The following is a 24,215-nucleotide window of genomic DNA, read 5'->3' on the forward strand; positions in this document are numbered from 1 at the left end:
GTTGGTCGGTAGGAGATGGAGGTGCGGCTTGAGGTGGGAGGAGGGGATAGGTGGGAGGAAGAACAGGTTAGGGAGGCAGGGACGAGCTGGACTGGTTTTGGGATGCGGTGGGGGGAGGGGAGATTTTGAAACTTGTGAAATCCACATTGATGCCATTGGGCTGCAGGGTTCCCAAGCGGAATATGAGTTGCTGTTCCTGCAACCTTCGGGTGGCATCGTTGTGGCACTGCAGGAGGCCCAGGATGGACATGTCGTCTGAGGAATGGGAGGGGGAGTTGAAATGGTTCGCGACTGGGAGGTGCAGTTGTTTGTTGCGAACCGAGCATAGGTGTTCTGCAAAGCAGTCCCCAAGTCTCCGCTTGGTTTCCCCGATGTAGAGAAAGCCACGCCGGGTACAGCGGATGCAGTATACCACATTGGCAGATGTGCAGGTGTTTTGCATCAAGATGTAGGAGAGTCGAGTGACAATCAGAGGAAATACAGGTCCAATGCTGTCAAAGTCTCTCCAATTTTCTTGCATGTTGTTGGAGAATCCACAGTTATCAACTACGAAGCTGCAACTAGTTGTTGGAGAATCCACAGTTATCAACTACGAAGCTGCAGCTTGTTGTTGGAGAATCCACAGTTATCAACTACGAAGCTGCAGCTAGTTGTTGGAGAATCCACAGTTATCAACTACGAAGCTGCAGCTTGTTGTTGGAGAATCCACTTTTGTTCTTGATCCTTTTACAAGTGGAAACAGTTTCTCCCCATCTACACTGTTCAGATCCCTCATGATTTTGAAAACTTATATCAAATCTCCTCTTATCCATCTTCACTTCAAGGAAAACAGTTCCAACTTCTCCAAGCTATGCTAAAGTATCTCATCCCTGGAACCATTCTAGCAAATCTCTTCTGCACTCTCTCCAATGTGCTCACATCCGTCCTGAAGTGTGGCAACCAAACTGGACAATTCTTCAGGGTCAAAAACAAAATTGCTGGAGAGGCTCAGCAGGTGGCAGCATCTGTGAAGGAAAAAACAGAGTTAACGTTTCGGATCCGGTGACCCTTCCTCAGAACACAGAACCGTTCTGAGGAAGGGTCACCAGACCCAAAATGTTAACTCTGTTTTTTCCTTCACAGATGCTGCCAGACCTGCTGAGCCTCTCCAGCAATTTTATTTTTGTTCCTCATTTACAGCATCTGCAGTTCTTTCGATTTTTATTTGGACAATTCTTCAGCTGAGGCCAAAGTAGTGTCTTATACAAGTTCAGCATAATCTCTATGCTCTTGTTCTTTATGGTAGAATGAATAAAACCTATGATATTATATGCTTTGTTACTGGCTCTCTTTCTGCCCTAACACCTTTAATGACAGATGCATTTATAGATCAAGGTCTCTCTGCTCCTGCACAATCCTTCAAAAAATACCTTTTATTACATGCTGTCTCTCCATGATCTTCTGACCAAAAGGTATCACCTCACACTTCCCTGCATTGAACTCCATCTGCCAAATTATCAATGATCTTTTGAAGTTCTATACTATCCTCACAGTTTACAAGCATCCAAGTTTGAATTGTCCACAAACTTTGAAGATGTCTCCTGTAGACCAAGATCTAAATCATTTAGTTACCAGGAAAACTAAGAATCTCAATATCAATCCATTGGGAACTCCATCACAAACTTCCCTCCAGTCTGAGGGATATAAATTAGCCATTATTCTCGGTTTCCGATCACTCAGTCAATTTTAGATCCATGTTGCTACTGTCCCTTTTATTCCATGAGCTCGAACTTTGCTCACGAGTCTGTCGACACAGCACAATAATGAACACCTTTGCAAGTTCATATACGTGTTATGAATAGTATCACCATCATCAACCCTGTCTGTTATCTCTTCAAAACTTCCAATTAAATATGATTTTCCCTTAAGAAATCCATGCACACTCTCTTTAATCAACTCACATTCATCCATGTTACTGTTAATTTTATCCTCTGTTACTGTTTCTAGTTTGTCCATCATCAAAGATAATCCGACTGATCTATAAAGGTTGGGCTTATTCTTGCACTCTTTTTTATATAAGGCATAATGTTTGCAATTTTCCAGTCTTCTGACACCACCCCCGAGTATAAGGATAACTTAGAAAAATTATCAGTACCTCCACAATTTCCACTCTCACTTCCTTTAGCATCCTTGGATACATCTCATCCAGTCAGTGCCACGTCAACTTTAAGTATCAACAGTTTATCCAATACCTCCCATTTGAACTCTTCTAGTAAATAAATTTTCATATTTCCATGGTCTCGGTAAAGAAAGAAAATAGTAATTTAGTACCTCAGCTGTGCACCCCCGCCTCAACGCGCAATTCTCTTTTTCAAGTCTTAAACAGGCTCCACTCCTTTTACCAATCTTTTATTAAAGATGACTTTGGGAATCCCTTTAATGTTCGCTGCTAACCTCTTTTCATATTCCCTCTTTTGTACTTCACCTCCCTGCTGAGCCTCTATATCTAGTTTGGTTCTTAATTGTATTTTCTACCTGGCATCTGCCAGAAGCACATTGTTTTGTCGTCTTTTGCTTTAATTCCAACTCTACCTGCCATTTCTGGGAGCTCTGGATTTGTGTGCCCCATCCTTCCCCTTTGAGGGAGTATACCTTGAATCTGATTGAACCATCTCTTCTTTCAAGGCAGCGCAACGTTTAGCCGTTTTATCCAGTCTAATCGGCCCAGCTCCATTCTTGCCTCATTGAATAGAGCACAGTTAATTATTCTCATTCTGGATTGTTCATTGTTCCTTTCCAGCAAGATCCTAAGCTTTATGATACAATGATCCTAAAGGCACCCCCAATGACAAAATGATCTACTTGGTCCACCTCATTCCCAAGATCAAGTCTAGCAATGCCACCTTTCTCATTAAAATGGGTACATTACTGTAGAAAATTCTTCTGAACATAATCCAGTAATGCTTGCCCTTCTTTAGTCTTTAAATTATACATATGTAAACTGAGATGGTGGTACTGTACAGTTCCAAACCATAACTACTCTTCTCTTTAAATTCCTTGCAGCTTTGTTTTTCCAAACACTCTCTACTGGTTGGTGGCCCATAGAGCATGCCGGGCAATGTAATGATCCTTTTTATTTATTAGCTTTAGCCAAATCAATTCTGTCCTTGAAACCTCTTAAGACATTCTCTTTCTCCAAAGCTTTTCTTAACCATTACTTTCTTCCTTTCCTATCTTCCCTGAACACTAAATATCTAGGAATATTGGCTACCCAATCTTGCTCTTTCTTTAACTAGATCTCTGTTACAGCAATATCATTTTGTGCAGCCACTTCCAATCAGAATAAGGGTGAGCAATCAACTCATTGGAGGAGGCAGCTCCACAAATATCCCCATCCTTAAGGATGGGGGTGCCTAACATGAGTGCAAAAGATAGGGCCGAAGCATTCACAACAATCTTAAGCCAGAAGTACTGAGTGTATGATTTACTTTGGCCTCCTCCAGACGTAACCAGGCAAGTGCCAGTCTTCAGCCAGTACAAAGCACCGAATAATGTAAAGGCTACGGGCCCTGAAAACATTCCAGCAAGGGTACTAAAGACGGGCTCCAGAATCTGCCGTACCCAGTACAGCTACACACTGGCATCAGCTGACCACATGGAAAATTGCCCAGCTATGTTCTATAAACAAGAAAAAAGGACAAATCCAACCAAGCCAACTACTACCCCATCAGTCTACTCTCAATCATGAGTAAAGTGATGGAAGGTGTCATCAGCAGTGCTATCAAGCAGTACCTGCTCAGCAATAATCTGCTCAGTGATGCCCTGTTTGGATTCCACTAGAGCTCCTGACCCTACACAGACTTGGTTTAAACCTGGACAAAACAGCTGAATTGCAAAAGTAAGGTGAAAGTGACTGACCTTGACATCAAGGGCACATTTGACCAAGCCTGGCATCAAGAAGCCCGAGCAAAGCTGGAATCAATGGGAATCAGGGAGAAGTTCTCTGCTGGTTGGAGTCATACCTGGCAAGTAGGAAGATGGTTGTGGTTTTTGGAGGTCAGTCATCTCTGCTCCAGGACATCTCTGGAGGGAGTTCCTCAGGGTAATGTCCTAGACCCAACCATCTTCCACTGCTTCAATGACCTTTCCTCTATCATAAGGTCAGAAGTGGGAATGTTTGTTGATGATTGCACAATGTCACAACTCCTCAGAGAATAAAGATGCCCATGTTCAAATGCAGCAAGACCTGGACAATATCCAGACTTGGGCTGACAAGTAACATTTGTGTCACACAATTGCCAGGCAATGACCATCTTCAACCAAAAAGAATCAAACCTTGACATCCAGTGGTGTTATCATCACTGAATCCTCAATCATCAACATCCTCGGAGTTACCATTTAACTGAAACTAAACTGGATTAACCGTATAAACACAGTGGCTAGGAATCCTGCAGCAAGCATCTCATCTCCTGACTCCTCAAAGCCTGTCCACCATCTACAAAGTACAAGTCAATACTGTGATGGAATTCTCTCCATTTGCCGAGCTAAGTCCAGCTCCAACAACACCAACTAGAATCAAGAAGCCCCATATCTACTCCCTTCACTATAAGTATCATAACTATAACTATCAGTAGCAGTAGTGTGTACCATCCATAAGATGTACTGCAGAGATTCACTCAAAGCTCCTTAGGCAGCACCTTCCAAAACTATGACTACTTCTACCCAGAAGTACAAAGGCAGCAGATTCTTGGGAACACAACCACCTGCACATTCCCCTCCAAGCTACTCACCTTCCTGACTTGGCAATATGTCACCATTCCTTTAGTGACGCAGGGTTTAAATTCTGGAACTCCATCCCAAGCAACACCATGGGTCCAACGACCATCACATGGACTGCAGCAGTTCAAAAAGACAGCTTACCACTGCCTTCTCAAGAGCAACAAGGGGTGGGCAATAAATACCGGTTCAGCCAGCCCAAATCCCATTAATGAGTATGTTTTAAAACAAAATTCCACATTCCATTCTGTGTCTGTAACTCACCAATCATATTCACCATACTCCGTATATTCTCACACATGTAACCTAGTCATACACATAACCCTGACTTAGAACTAGAACAAAGGAAGTGAAGTTAGAATAAAGGAGAAATCAAAACACTCTATTGCCTGTCCAGTATTATGTGCACCTCAGTGACAGTTACCCTTTTGGAGATGGTCTTCTGATGCCCACAACTCTGATTTAATTTAAATCCCCTACAGCACTAGCAAAGTACCCCACAAGAAAATTCATCCTGGCTCTGTTCAGGTACAAGCTCGCTGAGCTTGTACAGGTGCCATCTCATCTACAGCCAATCCCAATGTCCCAGGAATCCAAACCCCGCTCTCTGGCATAACTTTTCCAGCCAGGGCTTCATCTGTTTTATCCTTGCATTTCTCATTTGCATGAGGTACTAGAAGGAATCCAGAGATTGCTACTCTTAAGATGCTGCTTGCTAATTTTTTATATTAGCTCTCTAAATTCCGATCCTAGGACCACATTCTCCTTTGCTACCTATGCTGTTAGTACCAATGAGGACCACAGCCCACGACTCATCACACTACCCCAGAAAACAGTCCTGCAATTTTCTTTGTGACCCTGGCACCAGACAGGCAACATATCACCCTGGAGTCACATCTATGGCTGCAGAAATCTCTCTATTTTTCCTCTAACTAATAAATCACCAATTACTCTTGCTCTTCCTTCGCTCCTGCACAGCTGACCCATGAATGATGCCACAGACTTAGCTGTTGCTGCTCTCCCTGAAGAGGCTGGCACTTTCTTGCCCTAAAGGACATTAGTGAACCAGACGATAATTGTCATAGTCACCATTACTGATAGCCAGGTTTATATCTGAGATTTATTAACTGAATTAAATGCAACTAGCTGCTACAGTGGGATTTGAACCTATGTCCTAGGTCTAATGATTACTAATTCAATGACATTACCACTATGCCATCATCTCCCTGAACATTCTAAGAGGCAAGGCGAACAAGTATAAATGTTCATGTTCCTATTTTTATCAATTATTGCAAGCTGGCATAGAAACACATACCATCAATTTGAAAACATCTTACTTGTTTATGAGTGGTTCTGCAGTTTCCTTGTGATAGAAAACAGGAATGGGTACCCCCCAGCAACGCTGTCTTGAAATACACCAATATGTCCGTCTGTCCAACATGGCAATCATACTATTCATTGCTGAATGTGGAATCAGTTTTACTTTCTTCAACAACTCCTAAAGCAAAGGAACAAAACATCTTATTTTAGTACCAAGCACGTTGACAAAACTGCAAATGGCTTCAATGAAAAAATCAAACGAAATAGAAAATGTCCAGCAATATCTTCAGCTCAAACAACACTTTGTTTTTTAAGAACGCCTTCCAGCAGTCAAGTTTTTCACCAATGCTTCAACATGGAAAGGTGTTGGTCAGGATTTTACAAAATGAATAAAAATAAAACTGACAGTGCTTCCCCTGAGGGTGCACCGTTACATCTCGCTGAAAGTCTTGGCACTGAAATTAACACAACGTGGACTTAGGCTCCTTGCTCGTCACTAAATTATATCGCCTGTTACTTCACGGTTACAGGATCAACATCCTGGAATGCTCTTCCATGTAATACTGTAGGTGTACCTGCACATGATGGCCTGCATCGCATGACCAAGTATTAAAAGGCAATTATGAATGTGCAACAAACACTGGCCTTACCAAAGATGCTCAGACTCCATGAAAAAAAAAGTAAGAGAGCAGAAAAAGTTAGATTTAGTGCATCTAATAATACATCAATTTTTAAAAAAACAGTATACATAAGTGACACGTATGATCAAACAACCTTTTTGGCTCTGGAATCTATTTCCTTCAAAAGCTGGAGTTTTGGAGAATTTTTTTTATTTTTAACTATTTCTTTATCTCCCTTTACCCCAGTTGTTCCTGATATTTATTTCACTTTCTTTCCTGATTCATATTTCTCTATGAATTCAGTTTCAAACTTCCTGTTTTATATTCATGTCCCAATGGAGATCCTTCAATCTGAATTGCTGAAGAGCTTTGCTGCTTCTCACTTTGCTCACAAATGTCTAGAGGTGCTGCACTGGGTCAGATGCCAGATTACAGACCCACTCGCTCAAAAACTAGTGAAACAATTGTCAGCAACTGCTGGAGGCGAGCGCTGTTCCTTTGCCATTGACTATAAAATCTTGACACCATATTGCAGATTCTTTTCCCGTTACTTAAACAGAAAAGGATTCCCACTTGTTGGGGTACATCTAATTTTGCGTGCTTATATACAATGAAAAAGCATGGCATGTTTGATTTACAAACGAGAACAAACCAGTCCATTATCTGTTCCAATTCACATTCCAACATTTAATCCTTTTTTGATTGACAGGAATACTTTCCAGCACAGAATCAAAAACATTAAACAATTGCTGAATTTAATGTGTTATCAAAAATACACCCCTGACAAAGCGATATACTGTTTTTCAAGGAAAGATAATAAGATATTGGAGCACAACTAGGCCATTCAGCCCATTGAGTCTGCTCCTTCATTCGATCATACCTGATATGCTGTAGCTGGACTGGCCACTCAAAATGGGAAAATTGGATAATAAAGCATGCTGGGAAATTGAGCTAAGCATTGGCCAAAATATACAGACAAAAGACACTGAAATAAACATGCTAGAGACCCAGACAGGCAGGCTGCAGGTGCAGACAGCACAATATACAATTGACTAAGCCTATTTATCAGGACAATGGGAAACACTGACCTGTTTATGGAACTTAGGGACACCTCACACTCTTATCTGGAAAGCCTACATGACTTATATGCCCCTGACACTTTCAGAAATGGAGGACCAAAGACCACCCCACCATACGTATGACACTGCCTGATTGGGTCCAGTCAATCAGGGGGATCGATTCCTGATAATCCATTGGTGGGAATCGAAGATCCTCCCAAAGGAATATGGAAGCTTCCAAGGATAAGAATCACCACAGCAGCACCCTTGGGAGCGGTAACTCAAAACCAACCATGGTAAGAAGTGGCACCCCTGGGCGCCTTGGGAGAGGAAGTCCAGATGACCGTCACCAATTCGATCAAGGCCAAGGTCGAGTGTGATGATGTTTGTTCATTCCAAGTTAAGTAAAAGTACAAGATACTGACTTAGATTTAGTGTTAATTGTTAGTTTGTAGCATAATCATTATTATAGTATTAATGGTGTTATAATCAATAAAGATCATTTCCAAATACTATTAAAAGTTGACTCAAAGTCCTTTGCAGGATATACAAGCTAAACATACTGTGTGGCTAGCGCAACAACGTTTCTCAACTTCATTCTCCTGCCTTCTCCCTGTAACCTTTGATCTCTTTACTATCAAGGTCCTATCTCTGTCTGTCTTAAATACACTCAATGATTTGGCCTCCACAGCCCTCTGTGGCAATGAGTTCCACAGAGTCACCAACCTCTGGCTGAAGAAATTCCTTTTCATCTCATTTCTAAAGGGGTCTGAATGGAAAGAAATGTTACATCAAATTTTAAAATAGCAATGCCTCTTTAAAGCTACAAAATCTAATTATTAAGCAGGTACACCCTCACAACAACCAGAATTTCACTGCTGAAACAAAGGCATGAAGCTGCAAATATACACAATGTCATTCAATATATGGGAACAATTAGGAATAATGGGCTCAAGCTTCAAAACTAGACAAATTTAGCAACAATCATTTTCTCTCCATGGCTGATGACTGACTCAAATGTTTATCTAGCATTGTAGGGCTTGATTGTGGTTTGGTGAAGGAATTTCACAAAATGCAAAGAACTTGCAAGTTTCAAACGATGGCGTGAAGTACTTGGTTCTGTGCAATTTGTCATCTTTAACTGCAATTGCTGTGGGCAACTGGAGGGTACAAATACTTTGATCGTGTCAGTTCAGTATTTTCTACATTCTATAAAAGATTATTGGCTTGAAACACTTTGGTTTTCTCTCCACAGATTCTGTATGAGCTATTATTTCCAACATTTTGTGTTTTTATTGTTCATATTTTCCACTGCTCTGTCAATTAAGAAATATGCGCGCTTAGGCAACATGTACGATAAAGAGCACATTGTGTACAATACATTAAATTTTGAGTACAAGTATTTAACAACCTATATTCAATGTAGGCAATAGCACACTCACATGGCACCATGCTGCTACTGCAATAGTCCAAACTAGCAATTGCTTATTCATTTACTCAACACATTTCACTTCCAAATAAAAATATGTACTTCAATAAAAAGTGCATTCCTTTGTGGAACATTGCACAAATCAAGATAAGCTAAGGCCTGAGGTCCTTAATTGTATTCTGATACTGTCAATCCTGACAATATTGACAAAGAGAAAATGCCATACATTAATTCTAATATCGCAAACCTCAAACTGAAAGTAGAAGCTTCGAACATACATGGGGTATATATTTAAAGAATGACTAGTAGATTACAGAATCACACAGCACAGAAGGAAGTCATTCAGTCCATTTCATTATTTAGTCTTAGATGGTAAAAAGGCACTCAGAGGAGTAGCTGATGCCTCTTTGACAATGCTGCATTAAAAGTATTTACAGCTGAGAAATAGGAAGTCTGGCCCAACAAGTCCAAGATGACGTTTATGTTCTAAAAGAATCTCCTCCCAAAGTCTTTCATTTAAAGTTATGAACATATCCTTGCAGTTCTTTCTCCCTCAAATGCTTAAGTGGCTTCCCCTTAAATACATATACACTAATCGTTCTCCGCCAATTCCCTTGCGCTGCTCCTTTTAGAATATTTATATAAGGACAGCAGGTTTATATAAAGCAGCAGGTTAGCAGGTGACGAGGAAGCTTCAACTCCATTGAAAATTAGGAAAAAAGTTAAAGGGAAGGAGAACTCAAAAACTGTTAGTAATGGAGGTAATAGGACCCAAAAAGAAGATGCAAAAACTGGCATAAGGGCACTTTATCTCAATGCCCGGAGCATTCGAAACAAGGTGGATGAGTTGACGATGCAAATCATGGCAAATGGGTATGATTTAGTGGCCATTACAGAGACATGGTTACAGGATGGTCATGACTGGGAGTTAAATATCTAGGGGTATCAAACTGTTCGGAAGGACAGACAGGAAGGTAAGGGAGGTGGTGTTGCTCTGATTTTTAAGGATGATATCAGGGCAGTAGTGAGAGATGATATAGGTTCTACTAAACAAAACGTTGAATCCATTTGGGTGGAAATTAGGAACAGCAGGGAGAAGTCACTGATAGGTGTGGTCTATAGGCCACCAAATAACGACATCATGGTGGGGCGGGCAATAAACGTAGAAATAGCTAATGTATGTAAAAATGGTACAGCAATTATCATGGGGGATTTTAATCTACATATCAATTGGTCAAACCAGGTCAGTCATGGCAGCCTTGAGGAGGGGTTCATAGAATGCATCCGCGATAACTTTCTTGAACAATATGTAATGGAACCTACGAAGGAGCAAGCTATCCTAGATCTAGTCCTGTGTAATGAGACAGGAATAATTAATGATCTCACAGTTAGGGATCCTCTCGGAAGGAGCGATCACAGTATGGTCGAATTTAAATTACAGATGGAGCGTGAGAAGGCTAAATCCAGTACCTGTGTCCTGTACCTAAACAAAGGAGACTATGAAGGAATGAGGAAGGAGTTAGCTAAGGTAGAATGGGAGCAAAAACTTTATGGTGGGTCAATTGAGGAACAGTGGAGGACTTTCAAAACGATTATTCACAGTGCTCAGCAGAAGTATATTCCAGTGATAAGGAAGAACTGTAGGAAAAGAGAGCGCCAGCCATGGATGTCTAAGGAAATAAAGGAAAGTATCAGATTGAGAAAAAACACATACAAATAAACAAAGAGTAGTGGGAAACTAGTAGACTGGGAAATCTTTAAAGGCCAACAGAAAGCCACAAAAAAAGTTATAAAGAAAAGTAAGATAGATTATGTGAGTAAACTAGCTCAGAATATAAAAACAGGCAGCAAAAGTTTCTATAAATATGTAAATCGTAAAAGAGTAGCGAAGGTAAACATTGGTCCTTTAGAGGATGAGAAGGCCAATTTCATAACTGGGAATGAGGAAATAGCCAAGACATTAAACAATTATTTTGTGTCGGTCTTCACAGTGGAAGACACAAATAACATGCCGAAAACTAATGGCAAGAAGGTTATAGCAGGTGAGGACCTAGAAACTATCATTATCACTAAGGAGGCAGTGCTGGGCAAGCTAATGGGGCTAAAGGTAGACAAGTCTCCTGGCCCTGATGAAATGCATCTCAGGGTACTAAAAGAGGTGATGGGGGAAATAGCAAATGCACTAGTAATTATTTACCAAAATTCACTGGACTCTGGGGTGGTTCCCGCAGATTGGAAAACAGCCAATGTGACGCCACTGTTTAAAAAAGGTAGTAGATAAAAACCAGGTAACTATAGGCCAGTTAGCTTAACTTCGGTAGTGGGGAAAATGCTTGAATCTATCATTAAGGAAGAAATAGCAAGACATCTGGATGTAAATTGTCCTATTGGGAACACCCAGCATGGGTTCACGAAGGGTAGGTCATGTTTAACTAATTTGGTGGAATTCTTTGAGGACATTACTTGTATGGTGGACAATGGGGAACCTGTGGATGTGGTGTATCTGGATTTCCAGAAGGCATTTGACAAGGTGCCACACCAAAGGCTGCTACATAAGATAAAGTTGCATGGTATTACAGGTAATGTATTGGCATGGATAGAGGATTGGTTGACCAGTAGAAAGCAAAGAGTAGGGGTAAATGGGTGTTTTTCTGGTTGGCGGTCAGTGGCTAGTGGTGTGCCTCAGGGATCAGTGTTGGGACCGCAAATTGTTTACTATTTACATAGATGATTTGGAGTTGGGGACTAAGTGCGGTGTGTCAAAATTTGCAGATGACACTAAGGTGAGTGGTAGAGCAAAGTGTGCAGAAGACACTGAAAGTCTGCAGAGGGGTATAGATAGTCTAAGTGAATGGGCAAAGGTCTGGCAGATGGAGTACAATGTTGATAAGTGTGAGGTCATCCATTTTGGTAGGAATAACAGCAAAATGGACTATGTTTTAAATGGTAAAAAATTGCAGCACGCTGCTGTGCAGAGGGACTTGGGTGCACTTGTGCATGAATCGCTGAAGTTGGGATTGCAGGTGCAGCAGGTGATTAAAAAGGCAAATGGACTTTTGTCTGCCATTGCTCAAGGGATGGAGTTTAAAAACAGGGAGTCTATGCTGCAGCTGTATAGGGTCCTGGTGAGGCCACACCTGGAGTACTGTGTGCAGTTTTGGTCTTCTTACTTGAGAAGAGATACACTAGCACTGGAGGGGGTGCAGAGGAGATTCACTCGGTTGATTCCGGAGTTGAGACGGTTGGATTATGAGGAGAGACTGAGTAGACTGGGATTATACTCATTGGAATTCAGAAGGATGAGGGGAGATCTTATAGAAACATATAAGATTATGAAGGGAATAGATAAGGTGGAGGCAGGGAGGTTGTTTCCGCTAGCAGGTGAAACTAGGACTAGAGGGCATCGCCTCAAAATAAAGGGAAGCAGATGTAGGACTGAGGTCAGGAGGAACTTCTTCACCCAAGGGTTGTGAATCTGTGGAATTCCCTGCCCAGTGAAGTGGTTGAAGCTACCTCACAGAATGTTTTTAAGGCAAGGCTGGATAAATTTTTGAACAATAAAGGAATTAAGGGTTATGGTGAGTGGGCGGTTAAGTGGAGCTGAGTCTCAAAGATCAGCCATGATCTTATTAAATGGCGGGGCAGGCTCGAGGGGCCAGATGGCCTACTCCTGCTCCTAGTTCTTATGTTCTTATGTCACACGACAATGCCACTGTCATGTCTTCCCTCAGTTCTTTTGATGCATATGGATGCAATCCATCCAATCATACAGTCTATGCGCTTTACGTTGAATGAATTCAGTCATCCCATCCTTTTCAATCTTAAATATCATTATGCCATTATTTTTCTTATAATGCTGTGTCCACCATCTAAGTTTCTCTGGAAGCACTCAATTGTTGAATATTTCGCTCATTCCACTAAGACATGAGAGCTTATCATGTATATCTTTAATTTCCCCTACCCTGATTTTCTTTGCTTCTTTATGTTTGTATAATACTTGGGCTATTTCTTTTAATTTTCCTTATTAATTCAATTTTGCAGATTCTCCTTGGCCTTCTAATTTGACTTTTGGCTTCTATCCTATAACCTTGTCATACTCCTTTCATTATCCTCCCCTTCATATTTATGCACACCTTTTCTCTTTACTTTAAATTTTAGCTGGTATTTTGTATTCATCGGTGATGAGTCACAAGTTTTGTTCTGCACTGCAGTGGCATACATGTTTCCTGACTCTACTGATTTCAGTTTTAAATGTTTCTCATTACTTTCTATTTCATTCTCAGTAAGTTCTTTTTTTGGATTCGTTTGTGGGATGTGGGCTTCACTGGCTGGCCAGCGTTTATTACCCGTCCCTAGCTGCCCTCGAGAAAGTTGTAATGAGTTGCCTTCTTGAACCGCTGTAGTCCACCTGCTGTGGGTAGACCCACAATGCCATTAGGGAGGGAATTCCAGAATTTTGACCCAGCAACAGTGAAGGAATGGTGATATATTTCCAAATCAGAGTGGTGAGTGGCTTGCAATGGAGCCTGGAGGTGGTGGTGTTCCCATGTATCTACTGCCCTTGTCCTTCCAGATGGAAGTGGCCACAGGTTTGGAAAATGCTGTCTGAGGATCTTTGGTGAATTTCTGCACTGAAAGAGTGGATGTTTGTGAATGTGGTGCCAATCTTGCAGGCTGCTTTGTCCTGATGGTGTCAAGCTTCTTGAATGTTTTTGGAACTGCAGCCATCCAGGCAAGTGGGGAGTATTCCATTACACTCCTGAGTTGTGCCTTGTAGATGGTGGAACAGACTTTGAGGAGTCAGGAAGTAAGGTACTCACCATAGTATTCTTAGCCTCTGATCTGCTCTTGAAGCCACTATATTTACGTGGAGAGTCCAGTTGAGTTTCTGGTCAATGGTAATCTCCAACTTATTGATAGTGGGGATTTCTGTGATTGTGACACCCATTGAATGTCAAGGAATTGTGGTCATATTGTCTCTTATTGGTGATGGTCATAGTCTGGCATTTGTGTGGCACGAATGCTACTTACCAGTTGTCAGCCCAAGCTTGAATATTGTCTAGATTTGGTTGCATTTGAACATGGACTGCTTCAGTACCCGAGCAGTCATGAAGGGTGCTGAACATTGTGCAATCATCAGTGAACATCTCCACTTCTGGCCTTATGATGGGGGGGAAGGTCATCAGTGAAGGAGCTGAAGATGGTTGAGGCTAAGACACCACGCTGAGGAACTCCTGCAGGGATATCCTGGAACAGAGATGACTGACCTCCAACAGCCACTACCATCATCTTCTGTGCCAGGAATGATTCCAATCAGCAAAAAGTTTGCCCCCTGATACCCATTGATTCCAGCATGGCTAGGGCTCCTCAATGCCACACTTGGTTGAACGTAGCCTTGATGTCAAAGGTTGTCACTCTCACCTTGCCTCTGGAATTCAGCTCTTTTGTCCATGCTTGAACCAAGGCTGTAATGAGGTCAGGAGCTGAGTGATCCTGGTGGAATCCAAACTAGACTCGGAGCAGGTTATTGCTGAGCAAGTGCAACTTGGTACTATTGCCAGATGTTCTCAGGAACCTTAGCCTTTGCAGTATCCAGCGTCCCCAACTATTTCTTGATATCACATCAAGTGAATTGAACTGGCTGAAGACTGGTATCTGTAATGCTTGGGAGCACTGAAGGAGGCCAAGATAGACCACCCACTCAGCACTTCTGGTTGAAGATTGCTAAAAAGCTTCAACCATATCTTTTGTACTGATGTGTTGGACTCATCCATCACTGAGGATGGGGATATTTGTGGAGCCTCCTCCTCCAGTGAGTTGTTTAATCGCCCACCATCATTGAGAAACAGGTGATGGCATAGACATAAAATTATGTCATCTTTGTGAGTTTAAAAAAAAATTAGAAACTCAGTTCAGATTCAGGGAGGATGCAGAGACGTTACCATTGCTCCTTCTCACTCCCATAAAATCAGCTTTGCTTCCAATATGTCTGCACTCATTTTAGTATTTACCTTACTTTGCCTTCAAGAAAGAGGAGAAACTCGGAAGGAAAAAATATACTTATAGCATCAGTAACTTCTAAAGTATGGTAAAACAGAGGAAGATGTGGCAAACTCAGAACAGAAAAAAACAATAGCTGATGATGTATTAAAGAATCCAAAATTATATCTACACGCTAATATATGGCAAAATTACAAGTACTAACAATTTAAATTTTCATTACAATAACTTAATCTCAAAGAAAAAGTTTACCTGGGCTCTGTTCTTGATACTTGCAGTATCTACAAACCACTGTTTGCTGGCTCGTATAATTACTGGCCTTTTTGTTCTCCAGTCATATGGGTAACTGTGTCTTATGTCTTCCTCTTTCATCAGCATGTTTGCCCCATGCAACATTTGGATGACTAATGAAATTGAGAAATTATAATCCATAAAAATTGTATGAAGACTATAACCTGTTTACAAAAAGTGGTACTGTTTCCAAGAAAGATAAACAGGAAACTAAAGCAGTGTTAATAATAATCATCATCATTATTATAATAACGAAATACTTGGCGACATGAAACTACGATGAATTCAATACAATGGAGAGAGCACTCTTAACTGCTATTTTGTCCACACAAAACAGTGACATTGCTCATGAGAAACTAGAATCAGCAATCGCATAGCAGCTAAAAAAACAACTACACACCTGTGCAACTTCTCAACTGCATCTTAAATTTGTACCTTTCAGGTGAGCTGCTGGAATCAAGCTGAGATCATGATATGCAATCAGTTGATTGAAACTAAGCACGTTCTTTTGATTATAGGCCTTCAATTATTTTCAAGGACTGGTCAGTTTATAATACCTGATTGCTACCAGTGCATCGAGTCAGTGATGCTCTGTTGACTCCTAAAATTAGAACAAATATGATTCCACAAATTTTAACTATGTAACATACACTAGTTGATGCTTCAATGTGCTTTAGAACTCAAGTGCACATTGACAATTCCTTACACAGAAATTTGCAATTATGTCGAAGAAGAACTAAGCACAGACTGGGGATCACCTTGCAGGAAGACAAAGAAACTAAAAAACAAACCAATCTCCCTGGACAAAACTTACACACTCATCCATCAGCTAGATATCATTGTCATCTGCCTTGCTCAAGATGGACACAAACGGATGGCTGAACAAGGCAAAGCAGTGAGAAAACAAAACTAAATTAAAATCAGAATTAAAAGTTTTTGATGATTTCACTATTTTTCTCCTTTCTACTCTTTCAGGATTTGATTTTTCCCTGGTTTACTCCTGTTGGCTTTATAATTACTAGGTAACCTTGAATAGCTTAACAACATGGGTGGCACGTTGGCTAGCACTGCTGCCTCACCGTGCCAGGAATCCAGGTTTGATTCTACCCTCGGACAACTATCTGGGTTGAGTTTGTACGTTCTCCCAGTGTCTGCGTGGGTTTCCGCCGGGTACTCTGGTTTCTTCCCACAGTCCAAAAATGTGCAGGTTAGGTGGATTGGCCATGCTAAATTGCCCTTTGTATCCAAAGGTGCGCAAGTTAGGTGGATTAGCCATGGGAAATGCAGGGTTAGAAGGAAAGGGGAGTGGGATGGGTCAGGGTGGGATGCTCTTCGGAGGGGTGGTGTGGACTCGTTGGGCCTATTGGCCTGTTTCTACTCTGTAGGGATTCTATGATCTCCTATAAACATGGTTATTATTAATATTGCAAATCTCAGCAAGCAGCACCAGCAGGATGTGCGGTGACAGTGGGTATGGGGGCATTACACAATTTTCCTCATCTTTTTCCCAGGTAACAACTCTTTAAAAGTACTTTATTGGCTATTAACCACAAGTTGGACAAGCCAAACATTGTGAAATATTAATGAATGTGCTTTCTTAATCAGAGTTTTTGCAGAGCCATTTCCAATTGATTTTGCCCTAAACAAAAGATATGAAAGCCACTTACTGTCTCCTCAACAACTTTAGCTGAGCTCAGCTAAGCAAGCCCAAAGCAAGGATTAACTGTTGAACACTACTTTGCTCTATCGTTTAGCTACTAATCTCCAAACCCAATAAATCATTGGGAGAACAGACAAAACAAGACTTCCTAAACATTCTTCAACCGAGGTATTACTAACCTGTTTCATTTCCTTCATTAAGGACATACTTGTTTTGAAGCTCTAATCCAGCCGCTTCAGTGAAAAAGCCATTTTCATCCACTAAACAATCCTAAAACAGTGAAAACCAAACTAATTAAAACTGCAGCAATGGGGAATATGATGCATTATCCCAGTATTAGATAAGGCAAAATTTCCTCCAATTAAAGAATGGGTAGACTGAAGCTATTATCTTTGTACCTGCAACAAACACTGTTTCTGAGCTACTAACTTCAGCATCCCTCTAGAAGACTGTTTGAGGCTAGACTAAACCGGCGGCCACCTCCACATCCTACCTGAATCTGAACTCAGTTTCTAATCATTTTTTTAAATTCACAAAGATGACATAATTTTATGTCTGTACCATTGTCTGTCTCTACCCCTGCCTCCATCCATCCACCTGCTGCTGTAACCCTGATTCATGCTTTTATTACCTCCAGACTCAAAATTCTTTCCCAGCCAGAATCACATCTTCCACCCATTGTAAATTTAAGCTTATCTAAATTGTATTCAGAAACTATTCCCTCAGTCTGGGGAATCTAGGATGAAGAAAAAAATTAGAGCCAGGCTTTTTCGGAAAAAAAGTTAGAAAAATTAGAAAACACAAAGGGTGTTAAAAGCTTGAAATGCTCTTCCACAAATGGGAGTACATGCTGGACCAATTGTAAATTTTAGATCAGAAAAGGATTGATTTTTGTGAACCAAAATTATCAGAGAGATATGGGGTAAAGGCAGAGATATGAAGGCAGGTTTCAGTTCAGCCCTGATTTCATGAAATGGTATAATGAAATAGCCGGTTCAATGGATTGAATAGCCAGCCATTTTCTAACCCACAGCAACCTATTTACCCAACACTACTACCCTTGCGGGCCTACACTGACTATGTAAATAAAGAATGTTGTTGTGGTTTTCATTTCTCCCAACCTGACTCGATTCAATGTATTGTTGTTGTTAGAATCACAGAGCACAGGTGGTCACCATTAGGTATTTGAGTTTGGTGCACATATTAATCTGTAACTTACAACAGAGAGTTTGTGGTGGGAAGCGACACCATAATCTTCCATTCCATGAGCTGGGGCGGTATGGACCAACCCTGTCCCTTTCACCATTGTGACGTGGTTTGCAGGCAAAAGCTGGGACTCTCTTCCAGGAATTGTGGGATGGCTACAGACTCCACCTTTTAAATCAGAACCTACACCAGGACAAGTAATAACGTATCTGCATCAAGAGTTATGAAGGATTAAAAATGTATCAAAACTCCATACAATGAAACCCACTCTGAAGTTATTTGGTAATAGATAAGCTAATTTGATTTTACACAAATCAGAAATCACATGACACCAGGTTATAGTCCAACAAGTTTATTCGAAAACAGGTATATTCAGGTCTGAGGAAGGAGCTGAGCTCCAAAGCTTGCGTTTTCAAATAAACCTGTTGGACTATAACCTGGTGTCTTGTGATTTTTGACCTTGTCCATCCCAGTCCAATACCGGCACCTCCACATCATGATTCGACATGTACCATGTAATTCATCTCAGTATTCCATGCATAAGGAGGAAGGGCAAAAAAAAAATTCAGACATGTTCTCTATCCTGATCATTAACGAGCAAGCTCTGCTGAAAGTAGTCTTGTATACAATTCAGGGCTTGACTAGAATACTTCTCAAAAAGTCTCTTAACACACTCACTGTCAAGGCTTATACCTGTAAAATGATCATCTGGACCAAGTCTTAGAGGAACATTTTTGCATATGAAACCATGGCCCTATAATAAATGCAACCTTTAGGGCACAGACACTAAGGTAAAATTGGAGATGGGATACAATTTAGAATATATTATAAAGTGCTATAATTTTCAATGAAATAAAGAGAAACTCAAGATAAATCTACTTTAATTTCTCTTGCCTGTGACTGTCTGAAGAATTTCAAACTGCGTGTCCAGGATAGCTGCTGTAGATTCTACACATTCTGTACCTAGAAGGTAGAGTTCTTCTGTATTTAAGCACTTCACTAGAGAATACCTGCATTCAGAAACAGCACAGTATTGCATTAGCATTAGGAATTTACTGATTTTGTAATCAAGGCCATTTGATAACTAAATTTTACCTTCCTAAAACAAGAAATTGAGCTATCTTCCAGTTTTTGAATACAACTTGACAGTTACTGATGTCAGCTGCACTGTGTGATTATTGTGAAACCTCACTATTGCACTACAACAGTTAACTTGTTGAACTAACAATTGTATCTTTCAAGTGTGCCGAAGAAAACTATAACACAGTATACTGAAATATCCCATGTCCAAGATGCAAGAAGTTATCCTACGTTCATCAAAAGCCATCACTCTCTAAACTAAAGACGTTATTAAGCACTCATACAAATCTTCAACTTCATTACACTAAAAGCAACAGATTCATTTCAATTTAGGGGAAACTTTTAGGGTTTTAGTTTCTTCCATGCAAAACTAATTAATACTGAAGGCAAGCACCTATGGACCCATAGTTACACTGTATTCAAATGTTGCATTTGTCCCAAAAACAATATTACCTTGGCTTAACTTTTTAAAGTTTTTTTTCACAAAATAAACCACTGTCATACATGGAACATAATGATTTCTTTCTGCTAAAGAAGTGTCCTCTTCACAAAGAACTACAAAGTCAAACTGTATTCAGAGAATCAGGTCATTCAAGGTTCATTTGTTGCTTGATCAAGTAACTTTTATTAGATTGTGGACACTTCTGGGCTAGATGTTAGAAGCAAACAATGGCATGACCGTTTACTTCAGTCAATAAATGTGGATGTATCCAAATTCAAGGAGGTACATCATTCTAATGTGGAATTTATAAACAACAGCAGAACTTACTCAGCATTTGGCATATAACAAACTGCCTGGTTAGCTGGAATTGTCCAAGGCTGGGTTGTCCAGATTAAAGCATGAACAGAGGATGCATCCCCTGAAAGATAAAATAGTTCTTTTCTACTTATTGTGAAGTAAAAGGAAAAACATTTTTTACCATCTGACATCCATATTACAGATGCATCCAAATTCAAATATTACTTTTTCTCCTGAAAGCATCTTTCTGATATCTGTTAACTTACCAAATGTATTCTATTATTCTTCAGCGCTGTGGACAATAACAACATTTTGCTAACTATCTCGTTTAAAGAAAACATAAAATAACCTTGAGACATCAACCAATCAGTCCATCTTATCATACTTCACTTTATTACCATTAAGTAACGAACACACCCCTGTTAATACTGTATCACAGGATACTTTCCCCTTCCCAACTTTTCCCTACCATAAGACCATAAGAAAATAGGAACAGGAGTTCGGCTCCCCGAGCCTGTTCCACCTTCAACAGAATCATGGTGGATCCAACATTCCTCAGTCATTTTCCTGCATTCTCCCCTTAACCCTTGATTCCCCTACTGATTAAGAATCTATCTCAGCCTGAAGTATACAAGGACTTTGCCCCTCAGCTCCCCGTGGCAATGAGTTACAAAGACTCATAACACTCAGGGAAGGAATTCCTCCTCATCTCAGTCTTAAATTGGCACCCCTTTATTCTGGTCCTAGACTTTCCCATCAAGGGAAACATCCTCTCAGTATTTACCCTGTCAAGCCCCTTAAGAATCCTATATGTTTCAACGTATGAATCCTATATGATCACTTCTCATTCTTCTAAACTCTAATGAAGTCTCAACCTGTTTGGCCTTTGCTCATAAGACAATCCCTCTCATACTAGGGATCATTCTAGTGAACCTTCTCTGAACTGCCTCCAATGAAATTACATCTTTCCCTAAATAAGGGACCAAAACTGCTAACAGTACTCCAGAAGCGATCTCACCAACACCATGCACAGTTGCAGTAAGACTTTCTTACCCTTACACTCCAACCTCCTTGAAATGAGAGTCAACATTCCATTAGCCTTCCTGACTACCTTCAGCACCTGTGTGGTAAATTTCTGTATTTCATTTACAGGTAACTCCAGTTCCTTTGTGTTGTGGTTTACTGCAATTTCTGTCCATTTAAACAATATTCTGTTCTTTCGTTATCCTTTCCAAAACGAACAAGTTCATATTTTCCCACATTATACTCTATTTGACAACTTTTCACCCACATACTTAACCTGTCAATATCTCTGTGCAAACTGTTTGTACCCCTCTGACAACTTGACTTGCCACCTGTTTTGGCACGGTCTGCAAATTTGGCGAGAGTACATTCACTTCCTTCCTCCAAGTCATCAGTATGTATTCTAAACAGTTGTGGTCCCAGCACTGATCCCTGTGGAACCCCACTAGTTGTGGGTCACCAACCTGAAAAAGAACCCCTTATCTCCACTAAATAAAAACCAAAAGAACAGCGGATGTTGTAAATCAAAGAAAAATAGAAATTGCTGGAAAAGGCTCAGCGGGTCTGAAAGCATCAGTGGAAAGAAATCAGAACAAAATCAAATCACTCAACTTGAAATGTTAACTCTGATTTCTTCCCACAAATGCTGCCAGGCCTGCCGAGCTTTTTCAGCAATTTCTGTTTTTGTCCCTTATCTCCACTCATCATTTCCTGCCTGTTAGCCAATTCTCTATCCTTGTCAATATACTACCTCCAACACCGTGGGCTCTTAAGATTTAACCTTTTGTGTCATATCTGGTCGAATGCCTTCTGGAAGTCCAAATACAACACACATCTATTGGTTTCCTTCTACGCATTCTGGTTCATATTTCCTGGAAACATTCTAACAGTCACGATTTCCCTTTCATGACGCCATTCTGCCTCGGCTTGATTGGATCAAAACTTTCCAAACGTTCTGCTATTACTTCCTTAAAACTGATTCCAATACTTTTCCAACAATAGACGTTAGGCTAATCAGCCGCATTTAGCCTCTCTTGCATTTTAAATAGGATTGTCACATTACTAGTTTTACAATCCTGTAATACGTCTTGTAGCATGGTGGCTCAGGGGTGGCACAGTGGCTCAATGGTTAGCACTGCTGCCTCACAGCGCCAGGGGCGCGGGTTCAAATCCACCTGTCCTATTTCTTATGGTCTTATGGAAGGTGACTGTCTGTGTGGAGCTTGCACGTTCTCCCCGTGTCTGAGTGGGTTTCCTCCAGGTGCTCTGGTTTCCTCCCACAGTCCAAAGATGTGCAGGGTAGGTGGATTGGCCATACTAAATTTTCCATAGTGTTCAGGGATAAGCAGATTAGGTTGGTTTTGGGTTATGGGAAATGGGTCTGGGTGGGATGCTCTGAGCGTTGGTGTGGACTTGTTGGGCCAAAGGGCCTGTTTCCACACTGTAGGGATTCTATGATTCTTCAGGAGCCAAGGATTTACAGCTAATGCATCCACTATCTCTGTAGTTACCTATTTTAGGATCTTAGAATGCAAGCCATCAAATCCAGGGGACTGAACTGCCTTTAGCCTCAATACTTTGTCCAATACTACTTCTTTAATAAAGGTGATGGCACTTAATTTTGCCTCTGTAGCCTTTGGTATTAATGATATGTTCAAACTATCTTCAAAGACTGATGCAAAGCATTTTTTTTTAAACTCTACTGCCATTACTTTGTTACCCATAACCAACTCTTCAAATTCATTTTCTAAGGGGCCTATGTTCACTTTGATCTCGGTCTTCCTTTTATATATTCAAAGAAACTCAATGTCAGTTTTTATATTCCTCACTAGTTTGCCCACGTAATTTATTCTCTGTCTTTATTAAATTTTTACACCTCCTTTGCTGGATTCTGAATTTATCCCAGCCTTTGGGGCTATCATTGACTTTGGCTTCCTTATATGCTTTTACTTTCAACTTAATATCCTCCCTAACTTCATTTGTCATGGTTGATTTATCCCTCTCTTAGAATCTTTTTGCCTTATTGCTGTTTTTGCTGAGAGTCACGAATTATCTTCTTAAATGCCTGCCACTGCTTGCTTACTGATATCTTTTGTAATCTATCCACCCAGTTCACTTTAGCTAACTCTATCCTCATTTCATTATAATTCCTTTTATTCAAGTTAAACACAGTTGTTTCTGACCCAAGTTTCTCACTCTTGAACTGTGTATTAAATTCTCTATTATGACCACTACTTCCTAAGCAACCTTTTATTCTGAGTTCATTTGTTAAGCTTGCCTCATTACCAGATCCAAGTCAGCCTGTTCCCTGGTTGGCTCCAAGAATATTATTCTTAGAAACTATCCCTGTTACGCTGTGAATTTGTTGTCAGAGATACTCTTCACAATTTGATTAACCCAAACACCATAAAGATTAAAATCACCCATAATTATTGTTCTACTCTTTTTAGATGCTCCTATTATTTGTTGATTTATAGCCTTGCCTACAGAGTGGCTACTATTTGGAGGCCTGTACACTACTACTACCAACGTTTTCTTATCCCTGCTGCTTTTTTAAACCTCCACCCAAACAGATTCTACATCACGCAGGCCTAGATCATGTCTCACAACTGTCCTCATTTCATCTCTCATTAATAGTGCTACCCCACCAATCTTTCCATCACTCATGTCTCTCTGAAAGGTCAAATATCCTTCTATGTAAAGTTCCCAGTTTCAATTTCTTTGTAACCACATTTCCGTAATAGCTATGAGATCATATTCATTTACCTACCTTATTCTGAACGCTTTGTGCGTAGAGATACAAAGTCTTTTAAGGTTGTTCCGCTATTGAATTTCCCTACACTTTTATGGTTGTTTGGTACAATATGACCCTCACGTATTCTATCCCTTCTTTTTATTTTCTGGTAACGATCAGCCCAATCACTAACCTGCAATCTGACTTTCGTCTTTACCCTTGATTTTCTTATTTTCCATGCAACTGAACACATCCACTGTGCCCTTCACACCTCCTCCCCAAGTTAGCTACTCACATTCC

General features: G+C 40.5%; 1 protein-coding gene and 1 non-coding gene across 2 annotated transcripts; both read right to left on the minus strand.

The window, feature by feature from the left end:
- Positions 1-444: 444 nt before the first annotated feature.
- Positions 445-582, minus strand: LOC125481154. The gene has a single exon (XR_007261235.1). It is a non-coding gene; the product is annotated as a small nucleolar RNA SNORA44 (small nucleolar RNA).
- Positions 583-2,141: 1,559 nt separating this feature from the next.
- On the minus strand, positions 2,142-20,286 carry LOC109914889 (isoleucine--tRNA ligase, mitochondrial). The gene is made up of 7 exons (XM_048592344.1): positions 20,189-20,286; positions 19,234-19,349; positions 18,353-18,522; positions 17,313-17,403; positions 15,435-15,586; positions 6,093-6,253; positions 2,142-2,278 (listed from the first exon to the last, which is right to left on the minus strand). The coding sequence occupies exons 1-7, from the start codon at positions 20,200-20,202 to the stop codon at positions 2,221-2,223; spliced, it is 762 nt and encodes a 253-aa protein (XP_048448301.1). The 5' UTR covers positions 20,203-20,286; the 3' UTR covers positions 2,142-2,220.
- Between the last annotated feature and the right edge of the window lie 3,929 nt (positions 20,287-24,215).

This window comes from Rhincodon typus, unplaced genomic scaffold (assembly GCF_021869965.1).
Source record: "Rhincodon typus isolate 14 unplaced genomic scaffold, sRhiTyp1.1 hic_rhity00001037, whole genome shotgun sequence".
Lineage (NCBI taxonomy): Eukaryota > Metazoa > Chordata > Chondrichthyes > Orectolobiformes > Rhincodontidae > Rhincodon > Rhincodon typus.